This window comes from Pseudomyrmex gracilis, unplaced genomic scaffold (genome assembly GCF_002006095.1).
Source record: "Pseudomyrmex gracilis isolate BER0280 unplaced genomic scaffold, ASM200609v1 scaffold_22, whole genome shotgun sequence".
In the NCBI taxonomy this organism is placed as follows: domain Eukaryota; kingdom Metazoa; phylum Arthropoda; class Insecta; order Hymenoptera; family Formicidae; genus Pseudomyrmex; species Pseudomyrmex gracilis.
The window spans coordinates 1,176,234-1,190,783 of NW_018020606.1; the positions used below are offsets into that span (position 1 = coordinate 1,176,234).

General features: G+C 31.0%; 1 protein-coding gene across 5 annotated transcripts in view; it reads right to left on the reverse strand.

Annotated features, from left to right (window-relative positions):
* Positions 1–14,550, reverse strand: part of LOC109851959 (PDZ and LIM domain protein Zasp) — a 30,619-nt gene extending 16,069 nt beyond the window's left edge. For all 5 annotated transcript variants that reach the window (XM_020422605.1, XM_020422603.1, XM_020422602.1 and 2 more), the window contains exons 1-3: positions 14,174–14,550; positions 620–771; positions 85–256 (exon numbers count right to left, since the gene is read on the reverse strand). In XM_020422605.1, the coding sequence (XP_020278194.1) occupies positions 85–256; positions 620–771; positions 14,174–14,278 (429 nt within the window). In that variant the 5' untranslated portion in view covers positions 14,279–14,550. The remainder of the gene's footprint in view (positions 1–84; positions 257–619; positions 772–14,173) is intronic.

The window sequence follows — 14,550 nt, forward strand, 5'->3', positions numbered from 1 at the left end:
CACTAATCGTCTCTTATATCTTTATTATGCAGAATCTGCGTAGCGCGATTGAGAGACACAAATTACACAACAATCGATACTAACGAATGGCTTGGGACTGAAGTTGTGTCCGCTGCCGACAAGAGATCCATCCTGTTTCTTTGCTGCCAAAGAAGTCTTTGTAACTGGCGCAATGTTTCCTGCGGAAGCTGTGTGTACTGGAGGCGGCAAGTTTGCGGTTGCGGACGTCACATGCGGTTTCCAGGTACTACCACCCCTGTAATGATAATTTATCGTCCGTTAAAATGCTGCGGAATGTTAATTAATTGATATTAATAAAAATATAAAAACATGTAATAAATATAAAAACATTCTTCTATTGTAACAACGTTGTATACTATAACTTTTAATGTGAGATAAAAGATAGATCCACTATAGTGGCTGTTCGTCTAAAAGATCGTCTAGCGAGAAGCATTAACAGTGGCGCTTAGGACTTAAAAAATTAAGGATACAAATAAAACTCTAATATTTTGCAATTTTTGAGTTCGTGGTTCGCCAAATTCAGCGATTCCGTAGCTGTGTAGTAAATACGGCGACATATGTAATTTGTTTGTCGAGTTTTATTATGCTAGCATCTCACCTTTGAACAGTCAGTTCAAAATTATTTCCGGCTTTGACTATAACATCCTGCGCGTCCTTGTGCCTCAAATTATACATTTCGGTGTTATTGACTTTGATAACCGCATCGCCAGCTTTAAGACCGGCAGCTTCCGCTGGCGAACCGTTATTGACCTGCAATAAAAACAGACTGATTCAAATTTACGTGGACAAAAATCTAAATCAATAAACTAATAAATGCAATTTAAAGTTATACGATTATATAATATAAAAATTATAATATAATATAATATATACAAATATATAAAGTAATATATAAAAATGTATAAAAGATATGTATATGTATACATAAAATATATGTATAAAAAAAAGTCAGTAAGAGTTAACTTTGATTTTTCTTTGGTTAACTGTATATAATAATTATCATTTAATTTAAATTTATTATTATTGTCAAAATTTAAGTGTAAAATGGCGATATTGAAATTGTTTATTAATTAATAAAAGTTTATAAGTTAATTATAAAAGTTTATAAGTTTTTTATGCATCTGCAGTTATTTTTATTTTTAATTCATTAAATCAGTTATATAAAAAAAAAAAATACTTTTAAATACAATGAACCAAAACTACTGTTTTGGTTTATTGTATTTAAGTACTTTTGATGGCCATGTTAATCGGCAACGGTATTTAAGACTCGTCTCAAATGTCAGGTCTATTTTTACGAGACGACGAATCAGAGTTCTCTTTTTCTCTTCTCTCCAGAATCTAGACTCCAGAGGAGCCACACTTATATTTAAGTACACACGTCATTACGCCTCGAATATTGAACACTGTGCATCCATTCACGTTAGAAAGACTTCATTGTCGATGGCGAAAAAAGACGATTAACGAAAAGAAGATAATAAAAGAACGTTAAGAGAGAACAGAAACTATATTTTAAAAAATATCAAGACTTCTTTCTTGCAATTTGTTGTTGGCGTTTTTGCTGGATGGCGTTGATTACGAGCTCTTCTGCGATGTTGATGATAAAAGCATAAGTAATAAAGATCTTTGTGTATGTTTAATTTAATCAGAAATAAAATAAAATCAATATTTAACTTGAACGTAAAATATAAGAGAGATTATTGATTTAAAAAGATATATACTTAAACAGACAATATTATACAATTATTTTTTATTATTTAATTTTTAAGTTTTATTAAGTATAAAATTAGATTTTTTTATAAGATATTTTTTAAGCAATATAACACTTTAGTCTCTCTTTAGATGAACATAATTTGCCTGTAAATTAAAACAGAATAGATTATATGTTTCTTCTTTCCAGAAAGTGAATCGTTTTGCAGGCAGTAACTACAGGCGGCAATTGATAAGTAAAAAACGACGCATAAGCAGCAACAGTATCACATTGAGTATTGTTAACAAGATTTATTCTTCAGAAGAACAAATGTCAAACGCTGGCTCATTATCGCACATAGTATTTGTGTGACAGCTCTTCTGAAAGATGCAACTTGTCAACGACAACAGCTATGGTACTACTGTCGCTATCTGCTATGCATCATTTCGGATATTTATTAATCACTCCGTAAATACTACACTACGTAATCACTACACATAATTACACGTTATATAAGTCTACAAATAAAAAACTATTATATATTAACAATATATTTTTTCAATTTTCTTTAAAAGATTTAAAGTCTTTTCTTTTTAGAGATTTTACATTTTCTTTCTACACGTCCGCAAAACGTCACAACAGCTGCGAAATCGGAACGTGAGCTTGAGAACAGTTTGATCTGAACGTGTGGTTACCGCAAATAGAAGCTCGCAAACTTGCGTCATCGTCGTGAGCGTAATACCTCGTTTTATCGTTCTGCTTCGTCTTCCGAAACTTTCGACAATCTACTATAGAGCATACGATTTCGAAATGATCGTAAAATGTTTCCCTTTGAAACGTAAGTACATAATATAATTTTGTATGTTTTTTATCATATTATTTATATTGTATTATTGTATTATTTTTCTGCACACAAGTCCTTTATTTTTTTTTTATTTTTCTTTTTATTTTCTTATTTATTTTAATAAAATGACTGTTTTTCTAAAAATATTTCATATCAAGCAAGAGAGAGAATGTTATTTTTATCAACGGCCAATTCATATCTAAAAGTTCTCGTTCGATCAACAAAGTCTCTCAAGCAACAGTTAGTCCTTAGATACTAACCGCCTAGGAACGTGGAAATACTATGTACTGATACATTTCTTTTTTTTATATCAAAATATATTGCTTGAATGTATTATTAATGTTTTATACAGTTAAAATTTTGCTCAAAAACTTGAATCTTGTAAAAGTTCTAACTTGAAAACATCTACATCTTGCATTTTTTTATTAATTCTCGTTTTCGACTTGGAGAGGTTTAATCCTCTCTAAGTCGAAAACAATCAAAAATTAACTCAAAGTAGGTATGTTTTGAGCGTACTATTATTTTAGTTTATCTTTACAACTCAAAGTATGTTCAAAATTAGCTTCTTGAAAGAAGTCTTTGTAACTCAAAGTAGACGCGAAAAAGATTCTGTATCAGCGCTTCTATTTTTTTCTTCCTTCGTTCTCTATCTATTCTAATGTGCATGTGTGTAGTGTTAAAAATTAAATTTTGTTTGAATCACTATAAATCAAATTTGTTTCTGTACTTCTATAACTCAAAACATTCAATAAGTAATCGATAACTCGAATTATTTTTACGTTTCTCAAGAGTTTGTAAAATTCAAATATATTATTAAAATAAGTTTTTGGTTTTTAATATTGTAATAACAAAAGTACATAACATTTTAATAGCAACCAGAAAATATTTCACGCGCTTCGCGCGTTTCACATTTCTGAGTGACCATGTGTCTTTCGACGGATGTAATTAATGGCCTGATTTTTATGGTGTTCCTACGATGTTGACGAAAACATAGGGATACATACGTAAGTCAGGGTTAAGTTGACTGGTGGGCAGGTCGCTACTAAAAATAGTTTTGGACCGATCTAAAAATAAGATTTCCGAACACGGTACAGTCGTTATATACATTGGGAACTGATTTGCAGCCGAAAGAGGTAGAATTCATCAAGATGCACCAGACTTGTTTCGATGTACGCGACACGTCATCTACAAATTACAATTGTTCCCATTCAGGCAATAATAATAATTACAGTGTCAATGCAAAAGCCGACAAATAAACGTGAATATAACATAAATTTTTTTACATTATAAATTAATTAACACAAATCTCAAAAGAATTTGATTTTATTTAGTAATTATTCTTTATTTTTATTTCTTAAACAAAGAAAGAAATTTTAATTTTTCTCACACAATATAGACACAAGTTGCAGATATAAATGCAGATTATGAATTGTTTTTTAACAAATTTGAACAATCAGAGTCTATTTCATTACGTCATGTGGTATATTAAAAAATATAAGACATATAAGTTAGTTAAAAAATACACAATCCGCTTCTTTATATAGTATTTAAAAGTAAATGAATAATTAAGCGCAATGAGCTTTATTTGAGAAATAATTATTTCTTATAATGCAGCGTTAAATTTTTTTACAATATAATCTAGATCTAAATTTATGATAGTATCATAAACTACAAATCCGATTTCGCGATTTATACAACAAATAAGGTTTTGGATGACAGCTATTGCATCTAAAGTGCTGCCACATGTCCTGTCAGAATTGTTTTAAAAATAACTGTCGAATATGTACATGTATATATGTCTACATGTATACATATATATATATATACATATATATATATATATATATATATATGTGCATGTGTACATATATATGTGTGCAGGTAAATGCATCCGAGTGCAGTGAAACCGAGAGGGAGAGAATATACCAAGGTGTACGAGGTACGCATTCCAATGGGCGGGTTATCAGAGACGGATCCATCCCACCTTCCATGTTGGAATGCATCTGTTCTTTTTTTCTCTATTCTTTTCTCTTTCTCTTTTTCTCACTTGAGCTTAGGAGGAAGATTCTTAAGGCTTGTTCATATATGCAATAACGTTAAAATTGCCGCACTCGCGAGAAACACATTCATACGAACCAGTTGCATTTTATATCATGCAGAAACACGAGACAAGTTTCATATTTTTCTACATATGAAGGTTTTTCTTTTAGCTTTGTCTCAATGTGTTAGGAGTAATGTTCAAAACATTGAGACATATTAAAATTCTTGTAATATTTATGTTATGTACGTAGACATAAAGAGAAAGATATGTATATATANTATATATATATATATATATATATATATAAAATCCAAAATTATACTAAAAAAGGGAGAAATAATGTTATTGAAAAATAAACATATTTAACTTTGGACACATTGACATGTGTGTCGGCAATGGCAAAATAAAAATTAAAACGAAATGGAATGTTTCTTTTGCGTGACAAAAGAAATAGACAATAACAGCAAATCAAAATTAGCAGTGCTTAGTCGATAGTTTTTATCATGTCAAATAAACACTATTTTGCTATTGCATTATTTCAAAGTAACAATATGCAGATATGTGAACAAATATGTAGATATTTATGTCGCGTTTATTTGAAATTATTGAAAATGTTATCATGATTCTGATTATATATAGTATACTGAAACGAAATGCCAAGAAACGAAATCGAAGAAAACGGAGGTCAACGAGTGCGTGAAAGTGGAATCAGTTCTCAGAGATGCGCATGAATCGAGACGATGACACGCATGCACGCTAATGGAACCAAAGTGCTAATGATTATGTGTATGTATCGTAAAAATGCATCTCCAAATAAACACACACATTTAAGAAAATTTAAACAATTTCTAGAAAAATCAATACAAAAAACAATTTTTTAATTAAATTATTATTATTAATTTATTTGATTTATTTTCTTTAATATAATTAAAAAATTTATGTTTATCAACTTAGTAGTTGTGGATGTCTAGACTTTTCATTTTTATGTATTATATAGTATTGCTGCTTGAAAATTATAATAAATAAATGCGCAATTGTTCTATTCTAGCTGAGAAAGTCTTTTGCTACAAATTGAACGGGTTGAATTTTGCGTTATTTCACGATTGGTTTTTGCAACACGGCGCGAATGTTTATTTGTGTGCAAGCATGAGTAAATTAACGGATATTCAATGACGTTACGGAAAAAACTGAACACACTATTTAGTCATGCTATTTTTTTATCCGACCGCCAAGATTCTTTGGATATTTCAGCTAATATTACACACATATACACGCATACATTTATACATATATGTATATTTTTGTATGTGCGTTACCGACCGCGACGAAAGGAAGAATACATATGTAGACAACGGCACATTCCGGTCCCGAATGAGTCATTCCTGATAAATGAATCCGTTTGGAACATTGTCACACTGATGATGATCTCATGTCAAAAAGTAACTACAAAAAAATGATTGAAGACTGATGACGTTTATTATCGTTGCTTACAAGCATAAATTCGAATATAAACTTATATAATATAATTTCAACGATGATTTTACTCTAGAATTAACCAAATATATTTAGATATATAAATTTGTATCATACATTTAATAAAGTTATTAACAAAACAAAATTGTGTTACGAAATTTAGCTTAAGTTTTTAGGATTCTTTTTTTTTGTTTAGTAATCTTATTTGATCTTCTAATATCTTTTTAAATTTAAATTATTTTATATATTTTGTATATTTATACTTTTTATATATTACTTGTATTTTATATATTTCATTTTTACAATAATTTTAATTAGTAATTACAATTAGTATTACAATTAGTAAAATTCGTATTATTATTTAGTTTTCTTATAAGTACACTGTGGATTTAAATATTTACACGTGCGACGAAAATATACCTATCGCGCTCGATATTCTAGTTCGTGATCCCTGCATTTTGCTTTTTTATGACGCGCTTTTTGCAAAAGTGTGTGTGTGTGTGTGTGTAGTGTATCACGCGCAGTTCGATTCTTCTGTTTACGCCATTATAAACGTGACACGACCACCGCGATTAGAGTGTCGCGTTACCGATGAATTCACAAGGTAGTATGGCTACGCAGCAAACAAATGGGAGAAGACTGATTTCTGTCTTGACTTTTGGCAAGTTTCCTACGACCGCCTCCCACTATCTTCTCCTCATTCTTGAAATTGAATCGACATTTAGGACGTTAGTGTACCGAAACTTCTGGCTCTTCATCTGTGTCACCGAGATACAATTTCACACACTTGCATGTTTTTTGCTTGATTTACGAATATTTTCTTTTCCAGACAGTTAATTATTTAATTCAATTTTGATTCAATGTATAATTATTTTACTAATTATTTTATTTGGTCTTTAGTATATTATTCATCAAATTGTTTTTAAACATTATTCAAGTAATATTTAAAAAATCAAACTATAACTGAAGTTTCATGTGTGAATTTTGCGCTAATTGCAGCTAATTTATCTCTCATAACTATGGTTCTACTTTTTTAGTAGCTGTGAGTTCTAAAAGAAAGTCTACGCTATACTGTACAGTTCCTATATTCTCACGATGTCGGAACGTATGAACTCTTTATTCTCATGCTTCTCTTATATTCTTTTACTCTTTGACAAGAATTGCGCAAAACTATACTATGCACATAAAAGGTGCGTTCCAATATTTTCTGCAGTCAAATGCAAAAGTAAAATGAGCAATTAGCTGAATGTCTCTAATGTGTGAATGTCTCTAACCGTCGGTAGTGAGATAACAGCCTATAATAGGAATAGGTGAAGGAATTACTACCGTCTGTGAGAATACAGAGCGTGAAAATACTTGCTATACTGGTGATACTCGATATATTGGTGTTTCTTATTAATTATACCGCACATTATGGTTTTACGACTTTTATAGATTTATATCTGAAATATTCATGTCAGCATTTTTTTCGAATTGCTATTGCCTTTTTTTCAAAGAAATCTCGTTTTTCTTGCTGCCACATCTGAAGTCTGTTCGTACGAAGAGAGCTTGCTACGATGTCTGAGAGAAGAAGTTCGGCTCTCTCTCTCTCTCTCTCTCTCTCTCTCTCTCTGTGTGTGTGTGTGTGTGTGTGTGTGTGTAGATATTAATAGAGGCTGAGGCCTGGTAGCAAACGCGCGCATCGAGCTCTTACTCTCCCGTATATATAAAAATATCGCTTTTATTTCTCATCGGCATTTCGTCAAGTTGCCGACTTGATTTTTTCTTTGTTCTTTTACCATCCGCTTTGATCTTTCACAGTATTGTTATACTCATTCCATGAATATTGCGGCACCTGCCAAAATTTCTGAGATTTACACATATCATTTTTTAAAATATCTTTATATATATAATATATATATATATTTATTTATTTATTATATTTATTAAAATAATATGTATATAAATATATAATATATTATATTATAATATAATATATATATATATATATATAAAATTAGTAAGTACCTATTCTTGATTAAATAATATAATTGTTTATAAATAAAAATTTTTACTTTTTAAAGAGCATTGTTGCACTATGTGCAATATTCTCTCACAATACACGACGAAGAAGAGTTAAACCAAAACACGTAACACCTGTTTTCTTTGCTGCGATTGCTTTTTTTGTTCTTTATTCACTTTTCCAAATACATGAATAGAGTTACTAAAATACACAAGTAATTTGCTTTTAACGATAATTATAGATCAATTTTAAGTTAGAACAATTTTGTTTCACACATAGCAATTTTTATTATTTTATATTGTTTTTATATTATTTTAATGTAGTTAATCCGACGTTATACGTATCAAGTTACGAAGTGATGTAGCTTTTTGTGACAGAAACAGAAGAAAACAAATCGATTCGCAAATCATACGTCACTCCTAGATCGGTAACCGACTATCTACAAAGAATTTTCCCGGTTTTTGTCCTCATGTAAATGCGCTAAATCTCATGCGAAAAACCAGATTAGACACTTGTCTCTCATTTTTCTACATACATAATTATTTAACCAAATTACAACAGAATTCCGTATATAATTCAAATTATCGAGGCCAATTACCTCTCATAATTTCAGTTTTTTCTCAATTTCTATTTTTTTCACTCTTAGACAAAAGTTTTCCGCGACATTGTATGTATCTGAATAGTTAATATTTTACTTGACATGTATACAAAGGTGTTATGTTCGCGTATGTGCGGTAGCGAAGTGGCAATACGAGAGACGAACTTGACAAGAGCAAATTCCTGTCTTTGAATTATGTCAGTTACTTGACTACATACATATCGCGGACTTGAATTATGCGGGAAACTCGGTTATACAACACACAATCTATCCAGATACATCATCAACAGTTGTAAACATTTCGCGCGCACGAGATTCATTCTCGCGCTTCGCTATTCCCAAACAAATCGCTTTACAGATTTCCGGTTACATCGTGTGCAATGGCACAGATGCAGCTGCACACGTGTAAACGGAACACACGCAATTGCCGATGAGATCGCCCGAAGGGATAATTTTAGATAACGGATGTAAAACATCAAATATTTGCGTCGATTGAAATCGAATATGCTTCGATAAGACTCCTGATAAAAGTTGATGTATTTTGTAAATATTTCCTCTTATGTAAAATATGATGCAGTGAGAGATTATATATCATATATTTCAGTAGCTGAGTTAGAAAATTGCTTATTAAAATAACTATATTGTATAATAATTATATTGTGTACATTTTTTAAAACTTGCAAATTATGTTTGTTTAAGATTAGATAGATTCATATCCACACATAATGTTACAAAACGCAATCGTTTTTGTAACAAATAGCATAAGATTGTCGCATTTTGTAATCTGTTTTGTTACGCTATAAATGAGTGTGACATATTGTTGCAAACTTTCTTTTCATGAAATGCAATCGCGTTGAGTCATGGTTTTGGCAGACTAACAACTGTTGCAACATGTAATCTATATATTCATCTTTATTGAAAAGAAGTTTATTTATGTCATCTTAAATCAATCAAGATTGTCAATTTTATTTAAAAGATTCAAACACAGAAAAATAAAAGATTTTAAATGATATTTATTTAGTATCAATGAAATAGTTCAAATGGAATTAAAGTTTTTAAAATATACAAAACTAACTCAAATGTTGCGCACAAACTTCACAAATGTAACTTTTTCTTTTTACTTATATTTCTTATATTTACTCTACAATTAATTAATTAATATCAATTATATTAACTTGAATAAACCTTTTTATTGTTCTATAATAATCGTTTCTAACAAAATATTGACGCTGTTTTACGACGCTCGTATCGTAGTTAACGCAAAACGCAACGCTATTGCGAGACAAAATACTTTCTCGCACGGTCTCATTAAAATTCCGTTGTGCGTATATGTAACGCCCGAGGAAGTGTAGCTTAATTGGCAGAACAACATACCATTATTAGAACAACGTCACGTGCGTGATATTAATGTAACGTCAAAAAATAACTGCAAACTAGTTATTTTAATCGTTTCTATTATTTGCAATGATTCTTTTGCACCCAGAAAAATTCTTCGTTACCGTGACGTCGTAACTGGCTAAAGGCATTCGCAATTCGTACCGAGTCCTTCTACAACGCGATAACGCGACACGTGTGCGCGAACACGCCGTATTCCAGCGACATATTGCACTAATTCGAACACTTATATTCTGGTACACTCGCTGTGAAATCACGAAAAGTGCAGATAGAATCTTTTCACAAATTTCGAATAAGTTTTTTTATTATTTTTTTCTTATATGTTTTAATATTTTCTTATATTTTTTGTTATTTTTTTCTTATATTTTTTAATATTTTCTTATATTTTTTATTATTTTTTTCTTACGAGCATTCAAAAAAGTGAACAATTGTGTCGAAAATATTCTAAAACTATCAACATCTCAATTACTTCAAAGCACTTCAAATTGGTTTGTCATTGTTTTCTCATAATTAGGAAACGTATTTCCATTTGATTTGATATGACTTTTTCGTAGTTTTGCTGATAAAAATATTTATTACTCTGATGATCAACGAGACCTATACATACGTAGTTCTTGAAATCTTGTTAAAAAGTGTGTTCTGTCTATAGTTTTTAACATCACACATATTAAATATTTTTCTATTTTGTTGACCGACAGAAAAAATGTTTGATTTTATCCACGACCGGATATTCGCGCAATCAAATTATTTATCCGTGTCAGGAAGACAACATCCCGCGGAGACGACGTCAGGCGTTGTCGAAAATCGGCGCCTGCCGCTGTCATCGTCGCGAGCGAGGTCCAACCCGGCTCGCGTGCGGCTTTCGCAAAAGCACCGTCTAGAAATAGAACGCCCAAATAATTTGCCTCGGATTACCAGCGACGCACGACGCTGCTTTCTTCTTCTCTTGTCAATTCGGATGTGACTAATCCTTGTAAAATTTTTCTCAATTTTTTTCAAATTAAGATTTAGCAAGCGCAAGTTTTCCAGAAATTAAAAAACCATTTTATGTAATTTTCAAAACAATAAAATAATGTATTTTTTTTTACTTCGTGTATATATCTATTACATACAAGACAATAACATCGAGAGATAAATATTGTTTTTTATTTATCTTTTTATTTATCTTTTTATTTATCTTTTTATTTATCTTCGAAGCACTTAGGAAATTATTTAGTTTAGTTTACTCGATAAGAAAGATCGAAAGAAAATTTCTTATCACTACTTTCTCGTGTGTTTTTCTGTATTTCCAGTATAACATTCGTAAAGGTAAAAAACAGAAACTTTTTTTATCGCAATTGTCCTGAACGGTTTTATCTGTAATCGACGTTTCGAACTTGGCCTTCTTCGTAGTACACCACGTGGTCCGTTTATTTTATGAGGCCGCGAATACAGCAGATGTTCTCTTGCTCTTGGTTTTCTCAGAAAGGAGAGAAATATGAATCCAATGGTGTCAAAGACGCGAGTTCTTGCCATAATATGATTTGATTGCTATCTTCAAAATACTTAAACTTCTATCGTAATCTACTATTTCGCGATTTCAATTGTAGGTAAAAGCCTAATAATTTGCCTTATAAACTAATAATTTGTGTTGAATTTCGCAAAACTTGTTTTTATTTTAGAAACAAAAAAAAATATAATCTTGTATTTTAAATATGCTTGTATTTTGTATAAGAATGTTACTAAAATGACTTCTCTAGCGAAATGAAACACACACACACACGTGCACGAATTAATCTTTCGAAAACAACAAGAAGACAAAATAATACAAACTCTCTTCAATCATCAAACATTTCAGTCAACAAACATTTGCGCGAATTAGTAACTAAACTCGACAACATTAAAAGTCCAACAATGCAAATTTCTGACAGTTCACTCAAACTGCGAAAACCGACTATGGTTAACGCACCTTGACATTGGCACTCATTGATGGTGCGTTTTAATAATAGTGGTTATGGTTGCGGAATAGTATTTAATCGCTCGAAAAAAATGCGAGAAAAAATGTATATCGCGTCTCCGCACGTTCGCCAAAGCTTCTCGTGTTACAGCGCCGAGCATCGCCAAAACACGACGGAAGTGTGGCGATGGCAGTGGCGGCGAGTCCGACGTTTCGCACGTACTTGGCAACGATTTCTGCCGATACGTGTGAAATAATTTGGCGTTTACTACTGCGTTATGTAACGCATACGCATCTTTATACTAAATTGTAATGTCAAAACACACTCAATCGCGAAATTGTGCGAGAGAAAATTCACACTCCCTTTCTTTTCTCCCTACTTTTGTACCAAATCAGTTTTTTCTATATTTAGAGATTAATACATATTTTGATTTTTATTATATTGAAAAAATCTGTATATGTTGAATTATATTCATAAATAAAGAAGAATGCGTTATATCTTTCAATTTCACACTTTTATAATGTTAACATTGTTGAATTTTGATGTAAGAATAAATTGTAAGTAGCATAACTTATTCGTGGTTTAGTGTGCTATAAAATTATGTAATAATTTATCTTATTTTTTACATGATAATTTCTGAAACTTTATCAATTTCAATATTTTTCAAATTTTATATTGTAACCGAGAGATTCGCGTTGCGTACGGAGCATTAACACGTGCTCGCTGACTGTCAGGTGTCGATTTCAGTCTTTGATACAGATTCCATTTCCGAGGACAAGAATCGTGAGAGGTTTTGATTGCATTTTGCTTTTGTTTAGCTTGTTATCATTATTTTCGTCCATGTATCGGAGATTCAAAAATTTCAAATTGTCATATTCAATAAATAAAAAAAAAAAATACTTTAGCGCTGTGCAAGTACTATATAGTTTACAAAATTAATATAACAGGAACTTTTCAAAATTATATAAAAAATAGTAGAAAATTGTACATGTGTGTGAGAAGTAATATGTACAATAAAGTGAGTAAACTTAATAAAGTAATGTAATAAACACATAGCAAAACATATTTTATTTATAATAAAAGTTAAAGCAATGATGAAATTGCGAGAGTCTCGAAAGAAACTTTATCGGGAAAATCAAGTTTTACATGTATAAAAGCCACTACTGTTTGAGAACGCGGAACATTTGAATCGATGATCCAATTGCAGGAAAATAAATTGATCTGTTTATGATCAATAAAAATTCTATTCTGCGCGATTTGCGCGAATTGTACTAATTGATATCTTGTGAACAGCATGTGAATAGAAAATGCAAACAAAATGAACATTGTACAAAAAAGTGTTGAATAAATGATTTTGACATTATGTTCGACGATTTGGAAAGCGTGCGAGATATATCAAGGCTGATTTTTTTCTATTAAATCGACTATCAAGAAACGTCGTGAAAGCGAACGACGAGGAACCGCAGATCAAAATAGTCATATAATACATCGCTATATATAAACGGCTGCAAGAAATATTTTTACTACCGCTTCTGCCTCAGTTAACTTGAAGTCCAACTCGAGCAGCTCTTTGAAAACGACGTTTTCTTTCGGAGTCTAAAAATTCGTCTCTCTGTGTTTTTTGCTTTAATTCGAGAAACATTGTGTATTAGAATAAAAGACGATTAAGATAAAAGAGACGTTGTCTATCTAAAACTATGTTATGAATAGTATAGATATATTCATCAGAGCTTTAATGAATGTATATATAATTGGGCTCTTTTTAGTCTGTACATTTTTATTTCATCATGAAGTATTATATTATACAAATTATTTATTTTTTAACAAAATGTATACATATTACAAGATTTACACATAATGTAGAACAAATTTATATACGTATTTCATACTCTTTCTTTTTTTCTCTTTTTTTCTAAATATAATATATAAAAATACAAAATTATTCTATAAAATACAAAATATTTCACACAAATATTGTCATAAATTAATAAAAGAAGAAACGTTTAAGACTTGTCTACCATTGTAAAATGTCATCTACTATAATATCTTCTATATCATATTACCTTCTATATCACGATTGATAAAGAAAATTTCTTGTAAAGAAATATCAATCAAATTGTTAAAAAATCTAGAAATTGTGGGAAAGAAAAAAGAATATTTCGAATTTTGACTCACCTTTTGAACGATGAGCGGCGTACCAAAATCCTTGCCGCCTTGCAGACGAAAGCCCCAAGGGGACCCGTCGAACCTTGACAGTTTGACGCTGATCAGTTGTGCCATATCACTGTTCGAACTGTCGATCTGTTTTTGTAGCAAACAAATCTACCGAAAACAACTTGAAAATCAGCGACGACAATTGTTGATAAACAAGCCTTTAACTCAGCTTAGCTACTGCGAGATATCACACCGACGAGATCGCGTCGACAACTTCTACTTGTTCGTATGTACGTACTGTATTAAAAGAGGAATATGTGTATCGCGCTCTCTCTAGTGAAACGGGCACGTACGTTCCTGAAGAACGCGCAGACCGGAGTAAAGGTATAAGAGGCGCC